The 18900-nt window shown below is 39.8% G+C and overlaps 1 protein-coding gene across 8 annotated transcripts in view; it reads right to left on the bottom strand.

Annotated features, from left to right (window-relative positions):
• Positions 1-18900, bottom strand: part of BPNT1 (3'(2'), 5'-bisphosphate nucleotidase 1) — a 29904-nt gene that overhangs the window by 8225 nt on the left and 2779 nt on the right. For 6 of the 8 annotated variants that reach the window (XM_050761343.1, XM_050761335.1, XM_050761355.1 and 3 more), the window contains 5 exons: positions 13788-13915; positions 6480-6584; positions 5371-5478; positions 2744-2792; positions 647-738 (listed from right to left, as the gene is read on the bottom strand). In XM_050761343.1, coding sequence (XP_050617300.1) covers positions 647-738; positions 2744-2792; positions 5371-5478; positions 6480-6584; positions 13788-13907 — 474 coding nt within the window. In that variant the 5' untranslated portion in view covers positions 13908-13915. The remainder of the gene's footprint in view (positions 1-646; positions 739-2743; positions 2793-5370; positions 5479-6479; positions 6585-13787; positions 13916-18900) is intronic. The other 2 variants (XM_050761381.1, XM_050761391.1) reach the window with 1 other exon arrangement.

Raw genomic sequence — 18900 nt, 5'->3', positions numbered from 1 at the left:
TCTTGCTTTGAAATTACACTGGTCTCTTGTTTCTATAGAAGACAATTTCTCTGATGTATAATAGAAAATCAAAGCAGATTAGAAGAGACAAGAAAAAAGAGTGCAAGAGCATAATAAGTTCTGTTACCAACACTGACTGCAATTTAGGCATTACACAGCGTTCCCTGGAAAACAACGTGCCTAGCATCTTTTCTTGATTGAAATGGTTCATTTCTTGAATGTGCTTCAGGAACCAATCGTAAATCAGGTGTCTCGATGCCCAAGGTAATCAAGAACCCTATCAGTAATTCTCTGACATTTATATTTGAATCATAAGGCATAAATTTAAAAACATATAATGCATACAGTGTGTCTGTGTACATACACATACATATATATACACACCCAGTACCAATGCCCCCAGCGATTTTGATTCAGTAGGTCTGGGGTATGGCCTGGGAATCCATATTCTTAAAAGTTCCTCATCAGTTAATAGCATAGCTAAAAAAAACATTAAATAAATCAATACAATTTTAAAAATGAAAAGTTCTCCAGATGGTTGCATGTGCAACCAAGCTAAAAACCTCTCACTTAGATAACATAAAGAATCATGTAACACTACCATTATTTATCTAATGAAATTACTTTGTATCACTTATAGTAATACCTCATAGTTGTAATATGGCTGGTTAATAACTCCTGCTATGGCTTTTCCTTCATAAGCAATTCCAATAAGAACTGTTACATTGTCAAGAAGACCTGCAAAGAAGAAATAAATATCGGTTATATAACTTGCTCATGTTATGACTCATCATTACTGCATCAATTGCTCCAAGTTAGTTTTGCAGTTAAGGTATGGAATTTGCAATGATTCATCCATGATCAATCCTATTTACAGCAAAATGCATAAATGATAAGCGAGCTGGCCAGAAACAGCAATAGGATCTATGGCCACTTAATTGAATTGGTAATCATGGTCTCATTAGTACAGTGTGTAAACCAACTAAATAAATAAATAAAGCAGCCATAACTCTGCAGCTATCATCATCAGATTCCTCTATGCCTCTTCCACCATCATTCAACTCATCCTTACCTGCCGAATCACTTTATGTTCCTGGATTACATCTAGACTTGTATTTCAAGCCTTTAAAGCAGAGTTTCTCAAAGGGAGGCCCAAGGACTATCAAGCAGCATTAGAATTAACTGGCACACTTTTTATAACACAGATCTTCTCAGGCTCCTTCCCAGAACTAGTGAATCAAAATCTGGGAGTGGGGAACAAGACTGAAATAAGCTTTCTAGGTGCTTTTATATACATTAAAGTAGTCTAGAGCTTCCTTATTTCACAATGGGTTCTACAGATGTTTTCAGCACACACACAGACATACACATGTACACACACACTGTGATTCACTCATTATAGAGATGTCTCATTCAAGAACAATAAGTTTTTTTCTAGTAATTATGATAAATTTTTAAAGCCATGTCCTGAGAGCCAATACAAGAAAACTTAAGTAGATCTTAATTTTATCATCATCATCATCATCATCATCATTATTTTCTTTTTTTGAAACAGAGTCCTTCTCTGTCACCCAGGCTGGAGTGCAGTGGCGAGATCTCAGCTCACTGCAACCTCTGTCTTCCGAGTTCAAGCAATTCTCCTGCCTCAGCCCCAAAAGTAGCTGGGATTACAGACGTGTGCTACCAGGCCCAGCTAATTTTTCTATTTTTGGGAGAGAAGGGGTTTCACCATGTTGGCCAGGCTAGTCTCAAACTTCTGACCTAATTATCTGCCCACCTTGGCCTCCCAAAGTGCTGGGATTACAGGCATGAGCCACCGCGCCTGGCCTAGATCTTAATTTTAAAAATAAGACTCTAAGCTTAAAACCCAAAACTTGCCAGGCGCGGTGGCTCACACCTGTAATCCCAGCACTTTGGGAGGCCCAGGCAAGCAGATCACCTGAGGTCGGGAGTTCAAGACCAACCTGACCAATATGGTGAAACCCCATTTCTCCTAAAAATACAAAAATTAGCTGGGCATGGTGGCGGGTGCCTGTAATCACAGCTACTTGGGAGGTGAGGCAGGAGAATCACTTGAACCTGAGAGGCAGAGGTTGCAGTGAGCTGAGATCGTGCCACTGCACTCTAGCCTGGGCAACGAGCAAGACTGTCTAAAAAAAAAAAAAAAAAAAAAAACCTAAAACTAAAACTCTGGCTCTGAGCCTGTTCATTCCTACATTTATATGGCCAATTTTATTTTAATTTGTTGCTAATTGTTCTCATCTTAGATAAGGAGAAATATTGTACTGTGTTTCAAAACCCACCTTTAGAAGGTGAGGCCGTGAAATGTGAAAGCAGTTCACAGATTAGGGGAGAGTGAATGGGGACGGCATGGGATGGTGGTGCTGGCAGAGCAAGAGCTACATAGTTGTACTCGTTATCGTTTTTCTACCCCAATAACTGGGGGTTCAGCATAGTCATTTTGGTAACACCGGTTTAATATGTTAGTTATTCTCATCTGGGAGACATTAGAAGTGTGGGGCTGGTAGAGTATGTGAGGGTTGGTATTTGAAGGAGATGAATTTTATTCTCCTGTCTTGACAATCAATGATGTATAAGAACCATGAGCACAAATATAGCTTTAGGGGAAAACATAACACATGATACTAGCTTTCCATACAACATACAAAATATCAAATATTTACAACTAACATCATATCCTTGTCCCACTGCTGTCAAATATGAATACAAAAGAGATATCAACCTTCAGTATATTCCTTGGTTCCATCCAGAGGATCCACCCAGACCACGAGCTAAAATTAAAAAGAGAGAAGGAAAATAGCTAAATCAAGCATACAAAATTCTAAAAATAGATTTAAATAGATTAAAACTACCTTTTTTCCCTGTTTGAAATTATATTATGGATGGCCTGAGTTAATGTCATCTGTTTTGAGATAGTACAAAAACCTTATTCTTTTGTAATCATGGAAAAAGTTCATTTGAATAAAAGAAAAGTCTGATTTAAGAATTTTCAGGCCAGGCACGGTGGCTCACACCTGTAATACCAGTATTTTGGGAGGCCGAGGCAGGTGGACCACCTGAGGTCAGGAGTTCGAGACCAGCCTGGCCAAAGTGGTGAAACCCCACCTCTACTAAAAATACAAAATTAGCTGGGCGTGGTGGTGGGGGGCTGTAATCCCAGCTACTCAGTAGGCTGAGGCAGGAGAATCACTTGAACTCAGGAGGTGGAGGTTGCAGTGAGCCGACATCGTGCCATTACACTCCAGCCTGGGCAACAAGAGCAAAACTCTGTTTCAAAAAAAAAAAAAAAAAAAAAAGGATTTTCAACATGAAATGCTTAACTGATAAAAGTTTGTTTCATTTGGACACTAAGCACACTCTCTAGATCATGGTACAGAGAAAACTTGTAAAGTGGCATAAAAAATGTTTTGAACATGCATAGTTGCTACTCATTTTTATATGTAAGTGCTGATTTAAAAAAAACAACAGTCTGATTATCTCAAGGACACAGTCCACACAATCCAAAGAAAAATGAATAACAAAACTGGCAGCAGATTTAAAAGGAAAATTCCTTCTGTTTAGGACATTTAATATGATTCAGGATATGCTGCCTTTAACCACTACAATGATAACATTATGTGAATTTCTGAGTGAGGACATGTTTCTGATGGAGGACACCATGTCTCATTTTCTTTGTTTCCTCCATACCACAGAGCAAAGTGTCTTACTCATAGTAAGTCTCCAACGAATATGCATTAAATAATTAAAAATTGGAAAACTAAAGACGTTATGGTGGGTATCTGAAGTCACAGATTTAACTGAAACAACTATGAAAAGCAAGCAGGATGATATTTATGGTCTTTTAAAAATAAAAAGGTAGTAATCTGTTTCATAGCCTTCTGTCCCCAGTTACCAATGAATGTTTTACTATCAAATCTACTAAATATCTACTAAATACAAATTAGATTTTCTTCCTAAAAGTATTATTTTTTTTTAATGAGACAGGGTCTCACTCTGCTGTCCAGGCTGAGGGTATGTGTAAAACTGTGCAAGGTAGGAACAAAGTAGGACAACTCACACTTCCCAATTGCAAAACTTAATACAAAGCAAGAAAGTGTGCTACTGGCATAAGGATAGACATATAGACCAATGGAATATAACTGAGAGTCCAGAATGAAACCCATACATCTATTTCTTTTCTTTTTTCTTTTTTTTTTTTGAGACAAAGTTTTGCTCTTGTCGCCCAGGTTGGAGTGCAATGGCACAATCTCGGCTCACTGCAACCTCCGCCTCCCAGGTTCAAGCGATTCTCCTGCCTCAGCCTCCTGAGTAACTGGGATTATAGGCGTGCGCCACCACGCCCAGCTAATTTTGTATTTTTAGTAGAGACGGAGTTTCTCCATGTTGGTCAGGCTGGTCTCAAACTCTCGACCTCAGGTAATCCACCTGCCTCAGCCTCCCAAAGCGTTGGGATTACAGACGTGAGCCACCGCGACTGGCATGAAACCCATACATCTATGGCCTGCTGATTTTTCACAAGTGTGCCAAGGCCATTCAACTGGGAAAAAAATCATCTCTTTAAGAGATGGTGCTGGGGCCAGGCGAGGTGGCTCAAGCCTGTAATCCTAGCACTTTGGGAGGCCAAGGTGGGTGGATCACGAGGTCAAGAGATAGAGACTATCCTGGCCAACATGGTGAAACCCCATCTCTACTAAAAATACAAAAACAATTAGCTGGGTGTGGTAGTGTGAGCCTGTAGTCCCAGCTACTCGGGAGGCTGAGGCAGGAGAATCGCTTGAACCCAGGAGGTGGAGGTTGCAGTGAGCCAAGATTGCAGCCCTGCACTCCAGCCTGGCAACAGAGAGAGACATCATTTCAAAAAAAAAAAAAAAAAAAGAGATGGTGCTGGTTGTAGCCTTAACCTCCATGGGCTCAGGTGATCCTCCCACCTCAACCTCCCAAATAGCTGAGACTACAAGTGTGTGGCACCATACCTAGCTAATTTTTGTATTTTTTGTAGAGACAGAGTTTCACTATGTTGCCCAGTCTGGTCTCGAACTCCTAGACTCAAGCAATCCAACCACCTCGGCCTCCCAAAGTGCTGGGATTACAGGTGTGAGCCACCATGCCTGGCCCTAAAAGTATTTTAAATAACGGTTTTAGAGTGGAAAGGAAACCCATAGGATGAGAAACTGAACTCTAAATCCATGTGGTTGCCTGATACTTCCATGTTGGCTCTGAAATATATCAAATTTCTGGTTGCCCCTATTTTATAACTACCAATTTTTCATCTTACAGGCAAATTGTATTTCCTTTACTATGGCAAAAAGACCAGGTTAATAGAGAGTTGAGTATAAATAGGGATCATACATCTTCTTCTTTAATAGAACTGTACTGCGATGGGCATGGTTGCTTCAGTATTTCCTCCCACTGACTGTCTTCGATCAGCTCTTGATCCACTTCCTCAGAAGGCAGATCCTAAAGCAGAGATAACCCTAATGGTTATTGAAGCCATTTAGCGTTTACAGAGTATGCTTTATCTCATTAACAGAAGAAATGCAGCATCACAGTTTTCGCTAGTTCTTCTGGTTTACCATTTATATTTAGAACTTTTAAAGCAAACCTTAAAAATTTGCAAAAACAACCATATGTGGCTCATCAAAATTGACTAAATGGTTGCAATGTCATTATCTTGAACAGAGTTTAAAAATAAAAGATTCTTTAAGTATTATACACTCATTTAAACAAGTGTCTCTGACAGCAGATAGTTCCCCTATATTACATTAGATGTCAAGTTCCTCACTTTCTTTTTTCTTTTTGAGACGGAGTCTTGCTCTATTGCCCAGGCTGGAGTGTAGGGGCACCATCTCGGCTCACTGCAACCTCCCCCTCCTGGGGTCAAGCAGTTCTCCTTCCTCAGCCTCCTGAGTAGCTGAGATTACAGGCGTTCACCACCACGCCTGGCTAATTTTTGTATTTTTAGTAGAGACGGGATTCAGTTTCACCATGTTGGTCAGGCTGGTCTTGAACTCCTGACCTCGTGATCTGCCCGCCTTGGCCTCCCAAAGTGCTGGGATTACAGGTGTGAGCCGCTGCGCCCGGCCTACTTCCCTCACTTTCAAAGTGTTATAGTCTTTGGATAAGTACGCAAATAAGCCTAAGTTTAAAAACAAACAACAACAAAACCCATTTTATTCCAAAGTTCTAGATCTCTGCCCATCTTACAGTTTGTATGCTGGGTATAACAGTAACCATATCTTTTATGGTCAATAATTAAGACATCTGGCATAGAAATAGACCAAAATGTCTTAAAATCAGATATTTCCCCCAAGTCCAAGGAATACAATAATTATTTTTGTGTTTAAAACAATATATATAATGCTTGAAATTATAAGAGTGGTACATAAATCATTAAAGCATCAGTTATAAGTACACTTGGTAAACAAGGATTTTAAAAAAATGTCTCTGATGACTCTTACCTCTTCCCCTATAATCGTGAGTTTGGGGAATTTCCGGGCCAATGAAGAACATATGCTCATCTGTGCCAATCGGTCAGCTTTCGTCTGCAGGTCTGTGGCACAGGTCTATAACAAAGAATGCAAAGTTTAGCAGAGCTAACGAGAAATAAGTTGTCCTCTGATTCCCTGTGCATGAGTGCCTACATAATTTAGATTACACTGTCAGTTTTTAGAGTCATAGAACTTAACACCAAATGAGTTAACTAGTTTCCTGCCTTGGTTTTTCTCAAAGGATTAATAGTGGTTAAAGTTTGGAAAGGAGCTTTTAAATAATCTAGAACATTTTCTTCTCTAGTTTAGAAATTCCTTATCTCTAGACATCAACCTTTTGCTTAAATAGGTTCAGAGATAGGAAATGTATCACTTTTCAAGGCAAAGGTAATAGTTATTAGAAAAAGTGTTCCTTGGATCCTTCTATAACTTCCACACTAATCCTAATCATAATAATTCAACAGGTCCTCAAGTTGATTCACAGGTATAGAGTAAGAAATCCTATTTGTTTTTGTTTTGTTTTGTTTTGTTTTTGAGGCGGAGTCTTGCTCTGTCGCTGGCTGGAGTACAGTGGCGCGATCTTGGCTCACTGCAATCTCTGCCTCCTAGGTTCAAGCAATTCCCCTACCTCCCGAGCAGCTGGGACTGTAGGCTCCTGCCACCATGCCCGGCTAATTTTTTGTATCTTAGTAGAGACGGGGTTTCATCAAGTTGGCCAGGATGGTCTTGATCTCCTGACCTTGTGATCTGCCTGCCTTGACCTCCCAAAATGCTGAGATTACAGGCATGAGTCACTGCACCCAGCCTAAGAAATTCTGTTTCTGAAAATCTGAAAAACACTAATATGAACTGCTGTAATATTTAACATATAGCTCACCTGTGGTACCCTCACTCAATCACTATGTCAGATAATCATGCTAGTGAAAGAGAAAAGTTTTGCAAGTGACAACCACAACCTCCTTTGTTAGTTTGCTTTCAGAGAATTATGATATGTTGCAATTGATATATGCCTGGTTAAGTAGATTTACAGATTATATCATCTTAGTAGAATTTGTTTGTTTGTTTTGAGATGGAGTCTCTGTTGCCCAGGCTGGAGTGCAGTGGCGTGATCTTGGCTCACTGCAAACTTTGTCCCTTGGCTTCAAGCAATTCTCCTGTCTCAGCCTCCCGAGTAGCTGGGACTACAGGTGCCACCCACCACGGCTGGCTAATTTTTGTATTTTTAGTAGAGACAGGGTTTCACCATATTGGCCAGGCTGGTCTCAAACTTCTGACCTTGTGATCCACCCACCTCGGCCTCCCAAAGTGCTGGGATTACAGGCGTGAGCCACTGCACCCTGCCTCATCTTAGTAGAATTTTAACAATACTTTGCAACGAGATAAAGAGTCATCATGAAAAGCAAACTGCTTTATGCCTCACTGAGATTTGCTATATATCTCAATGCAAAGTACTATTCTGCTAGAATGTAAGCTCCACAAAAGGATTTTATTCCTTAAAGAATTGTGTCTAGCATATAGTAGGTGCTCTATAAGTATCTTTTGAATGAACCTACTCAAAAGAATTGTTCAGTTTGAAGATTAGTTATATATCAATCAAGTTTGTACACCACTGCTTTAGAGGAAAAAAATATATATTGAAAGTCATTCCTCTATCTGAGGAAAGCAATTCTCTTTCCCTCTCTAAGATAAATATTTCCTACTCTATCAACATAGCTCTGGACCTCTAAAGTACTAGAAATGCCTGAGCAGTACAGAAGACAATGAGAATATTACTTTTTTTCCTGACTTGGCACTACATCTCTGTTCCTTTTTAGCTACCTGGGTTTCAAAGTTGTTTGTCTAATATAATCTCAACATAAGATCAACTGAAAATAAGTGATGTTAAGGAAAAGGATCTGAAAGGAAATAATTCAAAATATTGGCAATGGTGGGATGATGGATGATTTTTGTTTACTTTTTGGCATTTTTCTCCATTTCCTACTTTTCGTAATAGAAAAAACTGTGTAAAAAATGAGATTAGGGGCCAGACGCAGTGGTTCACGCCTATAATCGCAGCACTTTGGGAGGCTGAGGCAGGCGGATCACGAGGTCAGGAGTTCGAGACCAGCCTGACCAACATGGAGAAATCCTGCCTCTACTAAAAATACAAAATTAACTGGGCGTGGTGGCGCATGCCTGTAAAATCCCAGCTATCCAGGAGGCTGACGCAGGAGAATCGCTTGAACCTGGAAGGCAGAGGTTGCGGTGAGCTGAGATCATGCCATTGCACTCCAGCCTGGGCAACAAGAGTGAAACTCCGTCTCAAAAAAAAATAAATAATAATAATAATAATAAGATTAGCAGCCCCCTGAAAGCAGCAGTATCATTTTGTTGATTATTACCAAGCATGTCTGTGGTCAACTAAAGTCTCTTTTTCAAACAAATTTGAATCAGATTTATCTGACATAACTTGAACATGAATACAGCACTTTATATTATTCCTGTTACAATATCCTGTTGGATTTGGTCCACTTTTCTCAGAGGTTGCAACTATTTTGAATGCTTATTCTGTGATCAAATGTATTAACTAGACTGCTCAGCTTTACCTTATTGGCAAATTTTATAAGTATGTTTTCTATATCATCTTCTTCCACTTCAGATAACACATTAGGTATTTTTTTAAAACTGTATGTTATTTAATAATTAAAGAGAACAGTACAATGTCAGGAGCAGAGTCCTGTGATCAGCCAGCGGTGATCCTTTTCTAGGATGAAAATGACTCATTAATTTAAATTTGTGGATAATGTTATTCATCCAGTTATGAATACACCTAACCATGGCTCAGGATGGGAGATGTCATCTATATAACTAAAAATAGCTTGAATATTTTCTTAAATAGAAAATGACAGACTATAACAAATGTTTTGCTTAAATCAAGATACCCTCTATCTATTTCCTCTATAAATCTATCAAAAAAACAAATGAGATTTATTTCATTTGTTCTTATGAGTTTTTGTTTTTGTTTGTTTTTAATATTATTTATTTATTTATTTATTTTAGAGACAGGGTTTTACTCTGTTGCCCAGGCTGGAGTACAGTTGTGGGATCACAGATCACTGCAGCCTCAATCTCCTGAGCTCAAGCAATAATCCCATTTCAGCTTCCCAAGTAGCTAGGACTATAAGCATGTCCCACCATGCCAGACGGGGTCTTGCTATGTTGCCCATGCTGATTTTTATGTTTATTTTTTAAAAGCAATTACGTTGAATGTTTTATAATGAACTCATGTCAACGTTTTTCTAAGTTGTTTTTTATTCATATATCTCACTTTTTCTTATGGTAACAGTGCTAGATAGATGTATCACTTATAAGTGAGTGACTTAACTCAATCTATTTTATTATTTTTTATTTATTTTTCCATTTCATCTTTTTTTCTTTTTTTTATTATTATACTTTATGTTCTAGGGTACATGTGCACAATGTGCAGGTTTGTTACATATGTATACATGTGCCATGTTGGTGTGCTGCACTCATTAACTCGTCATTTACATTAGGTATATCTCCTAATGCTATCCCTCCCCCCTCCTCCCACCCCACAACAGTTCCCCTTCCTGTGTCCAAGTGACCTCATTGTTCAATTCCCACCTATGAGTGAGAACATGTGGTGTTTGGTTTTCTGTTCTTGCGAGTTTGCTGATAGTTTCCAGCTGCATCCATGTCCCTACAAAGGACACGAACTCATCCTTTTTTATGGCTGCATAGTATTCCACGGTGTATATGTGCCACATTTTCTTAATCCAGTCTGTCATTGATGGACATTTGGGTTGGTTCCAAGTCTTTGCTATTGTGAACAGTGCCGCAATAAACATACTTGTGCATGTGTCTTTATAGCAGCATGATTCATAATCCTTTGGGTATATACCCAGTAATGGGATGGCTGGGTCAAATGGTATTTCTAGTTCTAGATTCTTGAGGAATCGTCACACTGTCTTCTACAATGGTTGAAATAGTTTACAGTCCCACCAACAGTGTAAAAGTGTTCCTATTTCTCCACATCCTCTCCAGCACCTGTTGTGTACTGACTTTTTAATGATTGCCATTCTAACTGATGTGAGATGGTATCTCACTGTGGTTTTGATTTGCATTTCTCTAATGGCTAGTGATGATGAGCATTTTTTCATGTGTCTGTTGGCTGCATAAATGTCTTCTTTTGAGAAGTGTCTGTTAGTATCCTTTGCCCACTTTTTGATGGGGGTTCATATGGAACCAAAAAAGAGCCCACATTGCCAAGACAATCCTAAGTCAAAAGAACAAAGCTGGAGGCATCACACTCTCTGACTTCAAACTATACTACAAGGCTACAGTAACGAAAACAGCATGGTACTGGTACCAAAACAGAGATATAGACCAACGGAACAGAACAGACCCCTCAGAAATAATGCCACACATCTACAACCATCTGATGTTTGACAAACCTGACAAAAACAAGAAATGGGGAAAGGATTCCCTATTTAATAAATGGTGCTGGGAAAACTGGCTAGCCATAAGTAGAAAGCTGAAACTGGATCCCTGCCTTACTCCGTATACAAAAATCAATTCAAGATGGATTAGAGACTTAAATGTTAGACCTAAAACTCACTCTATATTAAATCGCTAAAGTGCTAATGAGAAATCATATCCTATTAATGTTCTCACTTGGAAGAAATTACAATACAATTTTCCTCAAAGACTATAATAAAGAAAGATTTAGGCGAAGTGTAGTGGCTCATACCTGTACCCACACCCATAATCTCAGCACCTTAGGAGTCTGAGGTGGGTGGATCACTTGAAGCCAAGAGTTTGAGACCAGCCTGGGCAATATACTGAAACTCCATCTCCACAAAATAAAAACATTAGCTGGGTGTCGTGGCGCTTGCCTGTAGTCCTAGCAACTGAGGAGGCTAAGCCAAGAGGGTCCTTTGAGCCCAGAACTTGAGGCTGCAACAAGCTATCAGTAGGACTATGCCACTCTACTCTAGCCTTGGGCGACAAAGTGAGACATTGTCTCTTAAAAAAAAAAAAAAAATTATAATAAAGAATTTAAGGATTAAAAGTCAATATATGAAAACTTATGTGTGAAATTTGTAATGTGAGGTAATAACCAAGTTTCAAGGAAGATTTCTGTGTATATATATGTGTGTGTGTGTGTGTGTGTGTATATATGTATATATGTATACATATATGTACCAAATCCCAAGGAAGATTTGTGTATATGTATATAATATATACACGTGTGTATATATTATATATACATAATATATACACGTGTGTATATATACGTGTGTATATATGTATATATTATATATATATATACACACGTGTATATATGTGTATATATATACACGTGTGTATATATGTGTATATTATATATATACACATATATACACGTGTGTATATATTATATACATATACACAAATCTACGTGTGTGTATATATACGTATATATATACATGTGTGTATATATATACACACACAATCTTCCTTGGGATTTGGTACATATATACATATATATACACACACATATATATGCCTGTACTCACACCCTTGTGTGTATATATATGGAAAGATTTATATATATAATATACACACACACTATATATATACACACAAATCTTCCGTGTATATATACATACACTATATATACATACTATATATACACACACACAAATCTTCCCTATATATATACACACATACACAAGAGTGTGAGTACAGCTGTGTGTATATATATACATGTATATATATGTAGCAAATCCCAAGGAAGATATACAAACTTGTATATATATACACAAACTTGTATGTGTATATATATACAAACTTGTATATATATATTTGTCAATATATGAAATATATATACACATATATACACAGACATATATATACACATACATATATATATACACACACACAAATCTTCCTTGGGATTTGGTTATTACCTCACATTACAAATTTTACACATAAGGTTTCATATATTGACTTTTAATAGATTTCATTAAGATTTCATTGTATTTTAAACTGGAACACAAGTATGGTGGTATTTCTTTTAAGAATTGACTATCACTATAAACTTTCTGATAATGTATTTCATATATTGACTTTTAATCCTTAAATTCTTTATTATATGTATGTATATATGTATACATATATACACACATATTTTTCGAGATGGAGTCTCGCTTTTGTTGCCCAGGCTGGAGTGCAATAGTGCGATCTCGGCTCACTGCAACCTCTGCCTCCCGGGTTCAAGTAAGTCTCCTGCCTCAGTCTCCTGAGTAGCTGTGATTATAGGTATGCACCACCATGCCCGACTAATCTTTGTATTTTTAGTAGAGATGGGGTTTCATCATGTTGGTCAGGCTGGTCTCAAACTCCTGACTTCGTGATCCACCTGCCTCGGCCTCCCAAAGTGCTGGGATTACAGGCGTGAGCCACCATGCCCAGCCAGAAGATTGTATTTTAAACTGGAACACAAGTATGGTGGTATTTCTTTTAAGAATTAACTATGACTATAAACTTTCTGATAATCTATTTAAGTTTGTAATTACTATACTGGGAAAAACACCCTTGTTTTGAGTTTCTTTTCCATGAGGAAGAAAAATATGTATCACTTTGATTATAACAAATAGTTATGTAAATGCCAGATTTTACCGAACATGTTGACTAAGGATTACATGGCGTTGCATGTAATAGATTACTCTAGTATTTGAAGCCTGGTTACAATGCCTTGGGGATGGATATGGTTCAGAAGACTCAGACATATAAACAAAGATCTTGGATATAGAAAGTCTGGAGTCTTTTTTTTTTTTTTGAGGCGGAGTCTCGCTCTGTTGCCCAGGCTGGAGTGCAATGGCACGATCTCGGCTCACTGCAACCTCTGCCTCCCGGGTTCAAGCGATTCTCCTGCCTCAGCCTCCCAAGTAGCTGGGATTACAGGCGCTCACAACCACATCTGGCTAATTTTTTGTATCTTTACTAAAGATGGGATTTCACCATTTTATCCAGGCTGGTCTCAAACTCCTGATCTCGTCATCCGCCTTCCTCGGTCTCCCAAAGTACTGGGATTACAGGCGTGAGCCACCATACCCAGCTTTGGAGTCATTTTCAAAGCAGAGATCGAACCCTTTTGAACAAGGGTCTTGTAGTCTCCCTAAGGGAGCCATCAATTATTTTAACTGATAAAGTCTGTCCACATTTTTACATCATTTAGCTCAACCTCAAGAACAAAAATAAAGTTGGTATGAAATGATATGAGAGTTTGAGTACCTTCTCCACGATACCCAGGTCTCCTTCAGCAATAACACGTCTGACTATCATTCCTGCCTTTTGAGCAATAGAATATGCTGAGGCTACCAACCGCATCAACACAGTGTTACTGGAAGCCATAATAAACTCTAAAAAGAGATCAAGAAAAATGTTTTGTTAGTTTCAAAGTCAACTACTGGTTTTATTTACTTAAATCCAACTCAGCACATATTAATTGAGCGCTAACTTGGGATTGCTCCCATTAACTGAGTAAATTCTTTAACATATATTTACTAAAAGAGAGTTGGAAAAAACTCCATTTGGGCATTAACTCTCTCAATAAGTTCTGTCTGTATTTTTTATGTTTGTCTGCAGATGAGGCATGTCAAAGCATAGGAGAAACTGGCCCAGGATGCTGAGCATGTGAAAAAGTTTGTGTATGAGGTGGTGGGTAATGTGCAAAGTATGTGGAAAGTGCTTTGGAGGCTAAAAATATGAGATGTAAGATTTTTGTTTGAGGAGCTAATATTTTGGTGAGCTGTAGATAAAACAATGTAACCTAATGTCTATAACATAAAACTAGGAAGTGCCAAAAGAGGTATGAATAGTATAAGGGATGTAGTAGGTGTGTAGGGCGTAATTAAAAACGGAGGGTGTATTAGTCTGTTTTCATACGGCTATAAAGAATGACCCAAGACTGGGTAGTTTATTACTTCCAATGCCAAGAACCACAATTACTTTTGCACCAACCTAATATAAAGGAAAGAGGTTGAATTGACTCACAGTTCAGCATGACTGGGAAGGCCTAAGGAAACTGACAATCCTGGCAGAAGACAAAGGGGAAGCAAGACACCTTCTTCACAAGGTGGCAGGAAGAAGTGCCAAACAAAGGGGGAAGAGACCCTTAAAAACCATTAGATCTCATGAGAACTCACTCACTATCACGAGAACAGCATAGGGGGAAACTGCCCCCATGATTCGATTACCTCCACCTGGTCTCTCCCTTGACAGTGGGGATTATGGGGATTACAATTTAAGATGAGATTTGGGTGGGGAAACAAAGCCTCACCACATCAGAGGGATTGCATATAACTACAATTATTTTCTGAAAATCAATGAATATTCTCCGCTATTATTTACCTCCATCTTTGTCAGTAGCCAAATAAAGAGAACAAGCAACATAACAAATTATAACGAAGACCAATCACCTGGAAAAGTAAGGCGTGTCAGAGAAGTCTCTAGCTCCAATAAAATAAATAGAAAAAACAGGCTTTAGAATTAAGTACATTGCTTTTTTTTTTTTTTTTTTTGAGACGGAGTCTCGATCTGTTGCCCAGGCTGGATTGCAGTGGCGCCATCTCGGCTCACTGCAACCTCTGCCTCCCGGGTTCAAGCAGTTTTCTGCCTCAGCCTCCCAAGTAGCTGGGATTACAGGTGGCCTCCACCACACTTGGCTAATTTTTGTATTTTTAGTGGACACAGGGTTGCATCATCTTGGCCAGGCTGTTCTTGAACTCCTGACCTCGTGATCCACCTGCCTCAGCCTCTCAAGTGCTTAGATTACAGGCATGAGCCACTGTGCCCGGCCTGTACATTCCTTTGAAAATATGAATTCTGGCCAGGCACGGTGGCTCACACCTGTAATCCCAGCATTTTGGGAGGCCAAGGTGGGCAGATCACCTGAAGTCAGGAGTTCGAGATCAGCCTGACCAACATGGTGAAACCTCATCTCTACTAAAAACACAAAAATTAGCCGGGCATGGTGGCGCACACCTGTAATCCCAGCTACTCAGGAGGCTGAGGCAGGAGAATCGCTTGAACCTGGGAGGCGGAGATTGCAGTGAGCCGAGATCGCACCATTGCACCCTACCTAGCCTGGGTAACAGAGCGAGACCCCATCTCAAAAAAAAAAAAAAAAAAAAGAAAGAAAATATGAATTCAAATCCTGAAATTTTAGTAACTGTTCTGGATGTACCACCCACATTCCCTTCAGGATTGAAGAGCTTATTTCCCCACTCGCTGAGACAGCTCTCAACAGAAGGCCCTTAGTTGCCATCTTTCTCTGGGAGTATATCTGCTGAGAAGGATCACTTCATCTGAAATGTCACAATAGGGAGACTTAAAGGCCATTTCCTACCCCAAGTGGGCTGCCACCCCAGCACTGAAGGGCCATCCAGCTTCCAGAATACCCTATGGGGTCGACTGAGGCCTTAGCTGAGACTGCATCACAGCCCAAGATGCCTTCTCCTATATTCTTCCCTTCCTCCCCTTCCCTCCCACAAATGATCCCAAAAGCACTCCCTAATAAACCTCTTCCACTTTATCTCTGTCTTACAGTTTTATGGGGAATCAACCTATGACAAAAACTTCCCATCTCTAAATCAAATCAACATTATTTCATCGCAATAAGGGAACACACGATTGTTCCCTAGACAAAAGGACTATTTTATATATATATATGGTGTGTCTCTCTCTATATATATGTGTTTTTTTTTTTTTTTAATTTTTTTTTTTTTTTGATATGGAGTCTCACTCTATCGCCCAGGCTGGAGTATAGTGGTGCAATCTCAGCTCACTGCAAACTGCCTCCTGGGTTCAAGCGATTCTCCTGCCTCAGCCTCCTGAGTAGCTGGGATTATAGGCGCCTGCTACCATGCTTGGCTAATTTTTGCATTTTTAGTAAAGACAGGGTTTCACCATGTTGGCCAGGCTGGTTTCGAACTCTTGAGCTCAAGTGTTCTGCCCACCTTGGCCTCCCAAAGTGCTGGGATTACATGCCTGAGCCACCACGCTTAGCCCTGCGACTATAAAGGACATTATAAATCTCCATTCAGCAATAGTCATTATTATACCACAAATTTCTGACTGAATATTTGATTTGACGTGCGTTATAACCCCTTTAACATTTTTTTTCTTTTTTCTTTTTTTTTCTGAGATGTAGTCTCACTCCATCACCCAGGCTGGAGTGCAGTGGCGCAATCTTGGCTCACTGCAATCTCTGCCTCCCGGGCTCAAGTGATTCTCACGCCTCAGCCTCCCGAGTAGCTGAGATCACAGGCAGCTGACACCATGCCCGGCTAATTTTTGTATTGTTAGTAGAGACGGGGATTCACCATGTTGGCCAGGCTGGTCTTGAACTCCTGACCTCAGGAGATCCGCCTGCCTCAGCCTCCCAAAATCCTGGGATTACAGGTGTAAGGCACTGTACCCAGCCTTCTTTACATCTTGTTTCTATCATCCACATTCTATTGACAGGAATTATGAACCTAACTGAAACAATAAGTGAAGTGTTTGAAACTCTTCAGAAGGAAGATGGAATTGAAATTTATGGCCGGGCACGGTGGCTCACGCCTGTAATCCCAGCACTTTGGGAGGCCGAGGCGGGTGGATCACGAGGTCAGGAGTTCGAGACCAGCCTGACCAACATGGCGAAACCCTGTGTCTACTAAAAATACAAAAATTAGCCGGGCGTAGTGGCACACACCTGTAATCCCAGATACTCAGGAGGCTGAGGCAGGAGAATCACATGAACCCAGAAGGTGGAGCTTGCAGTGAGCCAAGACCGTGCCAGTGCACTCCAGCCTGAGCGACAGAGCAAGACTCCATCTCAAAAAAAAAAAAAAGAAATTTATGTAAGCTAATGAATACCATACTGTGACCAATAGCTATCTGGAAATTAAGATGAAAATGAAAAGGGTTTCATTTTTGAAACGGAGTCTCGCTCTGTTGCCCAGGCTGGAGTGCAGTGGCACGATCTCAGCTCACTGCAAACTCCGCCTCCCAGGTTCACACCATTCTCCTGCCTCAACCTCCTGAGTAGCCGGGACTTCAGGCGCCCGCGACCGTGCCCGGGTAATTTTTTGTATTTTTAGTAGAGACGGGGTTTCACCACGATAGCCAGGATGGTCTTGATCTCCTGACCTTGTCATCCACCTGCCTCAGCCTCCCAAAGTGCTGGGATTACAGGCGTGAGTGAGCCACCACGCTCAGCCAATATAACGGGTTTCTAACTGCAGCTGACACTTGAATAACATGGGCTCGAACTGAACCGGTTCACTTTGTGGATTTTTTCCAACCAAATGCGGACAGAAAAGGTATGTAAAACCTATAGACAGGAAAGGCTGACTTTTTAAAATATATTTTTATTTTATTTTCAAGAGAGTCTATGATCTGTTAAAACTGAGTTTTCATCTATGAGTGTTTTGGAGGGTCAACTGTGGGACTTGAGTATGTGCAGATTTCAATACTCTCAGGGGTTCTCAGTTGATTCTCAGGGAATCAACCTCCCTCACATACTGAGGGATGACTCTATATAAAGTGTTTGTTTTATGATACCATAATCAGGCTAGATTAATTTTCTTGTCATACTAGGAGTTACATGTGGAATAAACCAGTTACAATTACTACTAATTCAGGAGCACTTCAGATAGAAAACAGAGAAATGGGGCTGGGTGCGGTGGCTCACACCTGTAATCCCAGCACTTTGGGAGGCCGGCAGATCACGAGGTCAAGAGATTGAGACCATCAAGGCTAACACAGTGAAACCCGGTCTCTACTAAAAATACAAAAAATTAGCTGGGCATAGTGATGGGCACCTGTAGTCCCAGCTACTCCAGAGCCTGAGGCAGGAGAATGGCGTGAATCTGGGAGGTGGAGGTTGCAGTGAGCCGAGATCGCGCCACTGCACTCCAGCCTGGGCGACAGAGAGAGACTTTGTCTCAGGAAAAAAAAAAAAAAAAAAGAAAAGAAAACAGAAATAATTTAGTAAATACTTTGTCACTTTTATTTCTATTCCTTTATATCCATATCCAGGCATGTATCTGATTTATTCTGCACCGGAAATGTGGTCTTTGTGCAACTGTTTTGTTCTACCCAGATGTCTTGACCATATTTTAATTATGTGTTCATATGCTCCTTCAATTCTCATGTTATGTAAGAATTCTTTTGTAATAGGATGATCACCTTCCCTCACTGTATGGTGTTGTTATAACTCTTCATAGATCTCATTTACCTTTGAACCAGTTAAGCAACCATTTGAGCCTTATCAGGCTCCATAAATGACTCAACTACTTACCCTTGTATTTGCCAAGTCTATGGTGTTTTCTTCCAAGGAAAAACTTTCAGGCATTGTCTG

The sequence above is a fragment of the Macaca thibetana genome, chromosome 1, assembly GCF_024542745.1.
Source record: "Macaca thibetana thibetana isolate TM-01 chromosome 1, ASM2454274v1, whole genome shotgun sequence".
Classification (NCBI taxonomy): Eukaryota; Metazoa; Chordata; class Mammalia; order Primates; family Cercopithecidae; genus Macaca; species Macaca thibetana.
The sequence above is the reverse complement of the archived record's forward strand: the minus strand, read 5'-3'. Positions and strand labels throughout refer to the sequence as shown.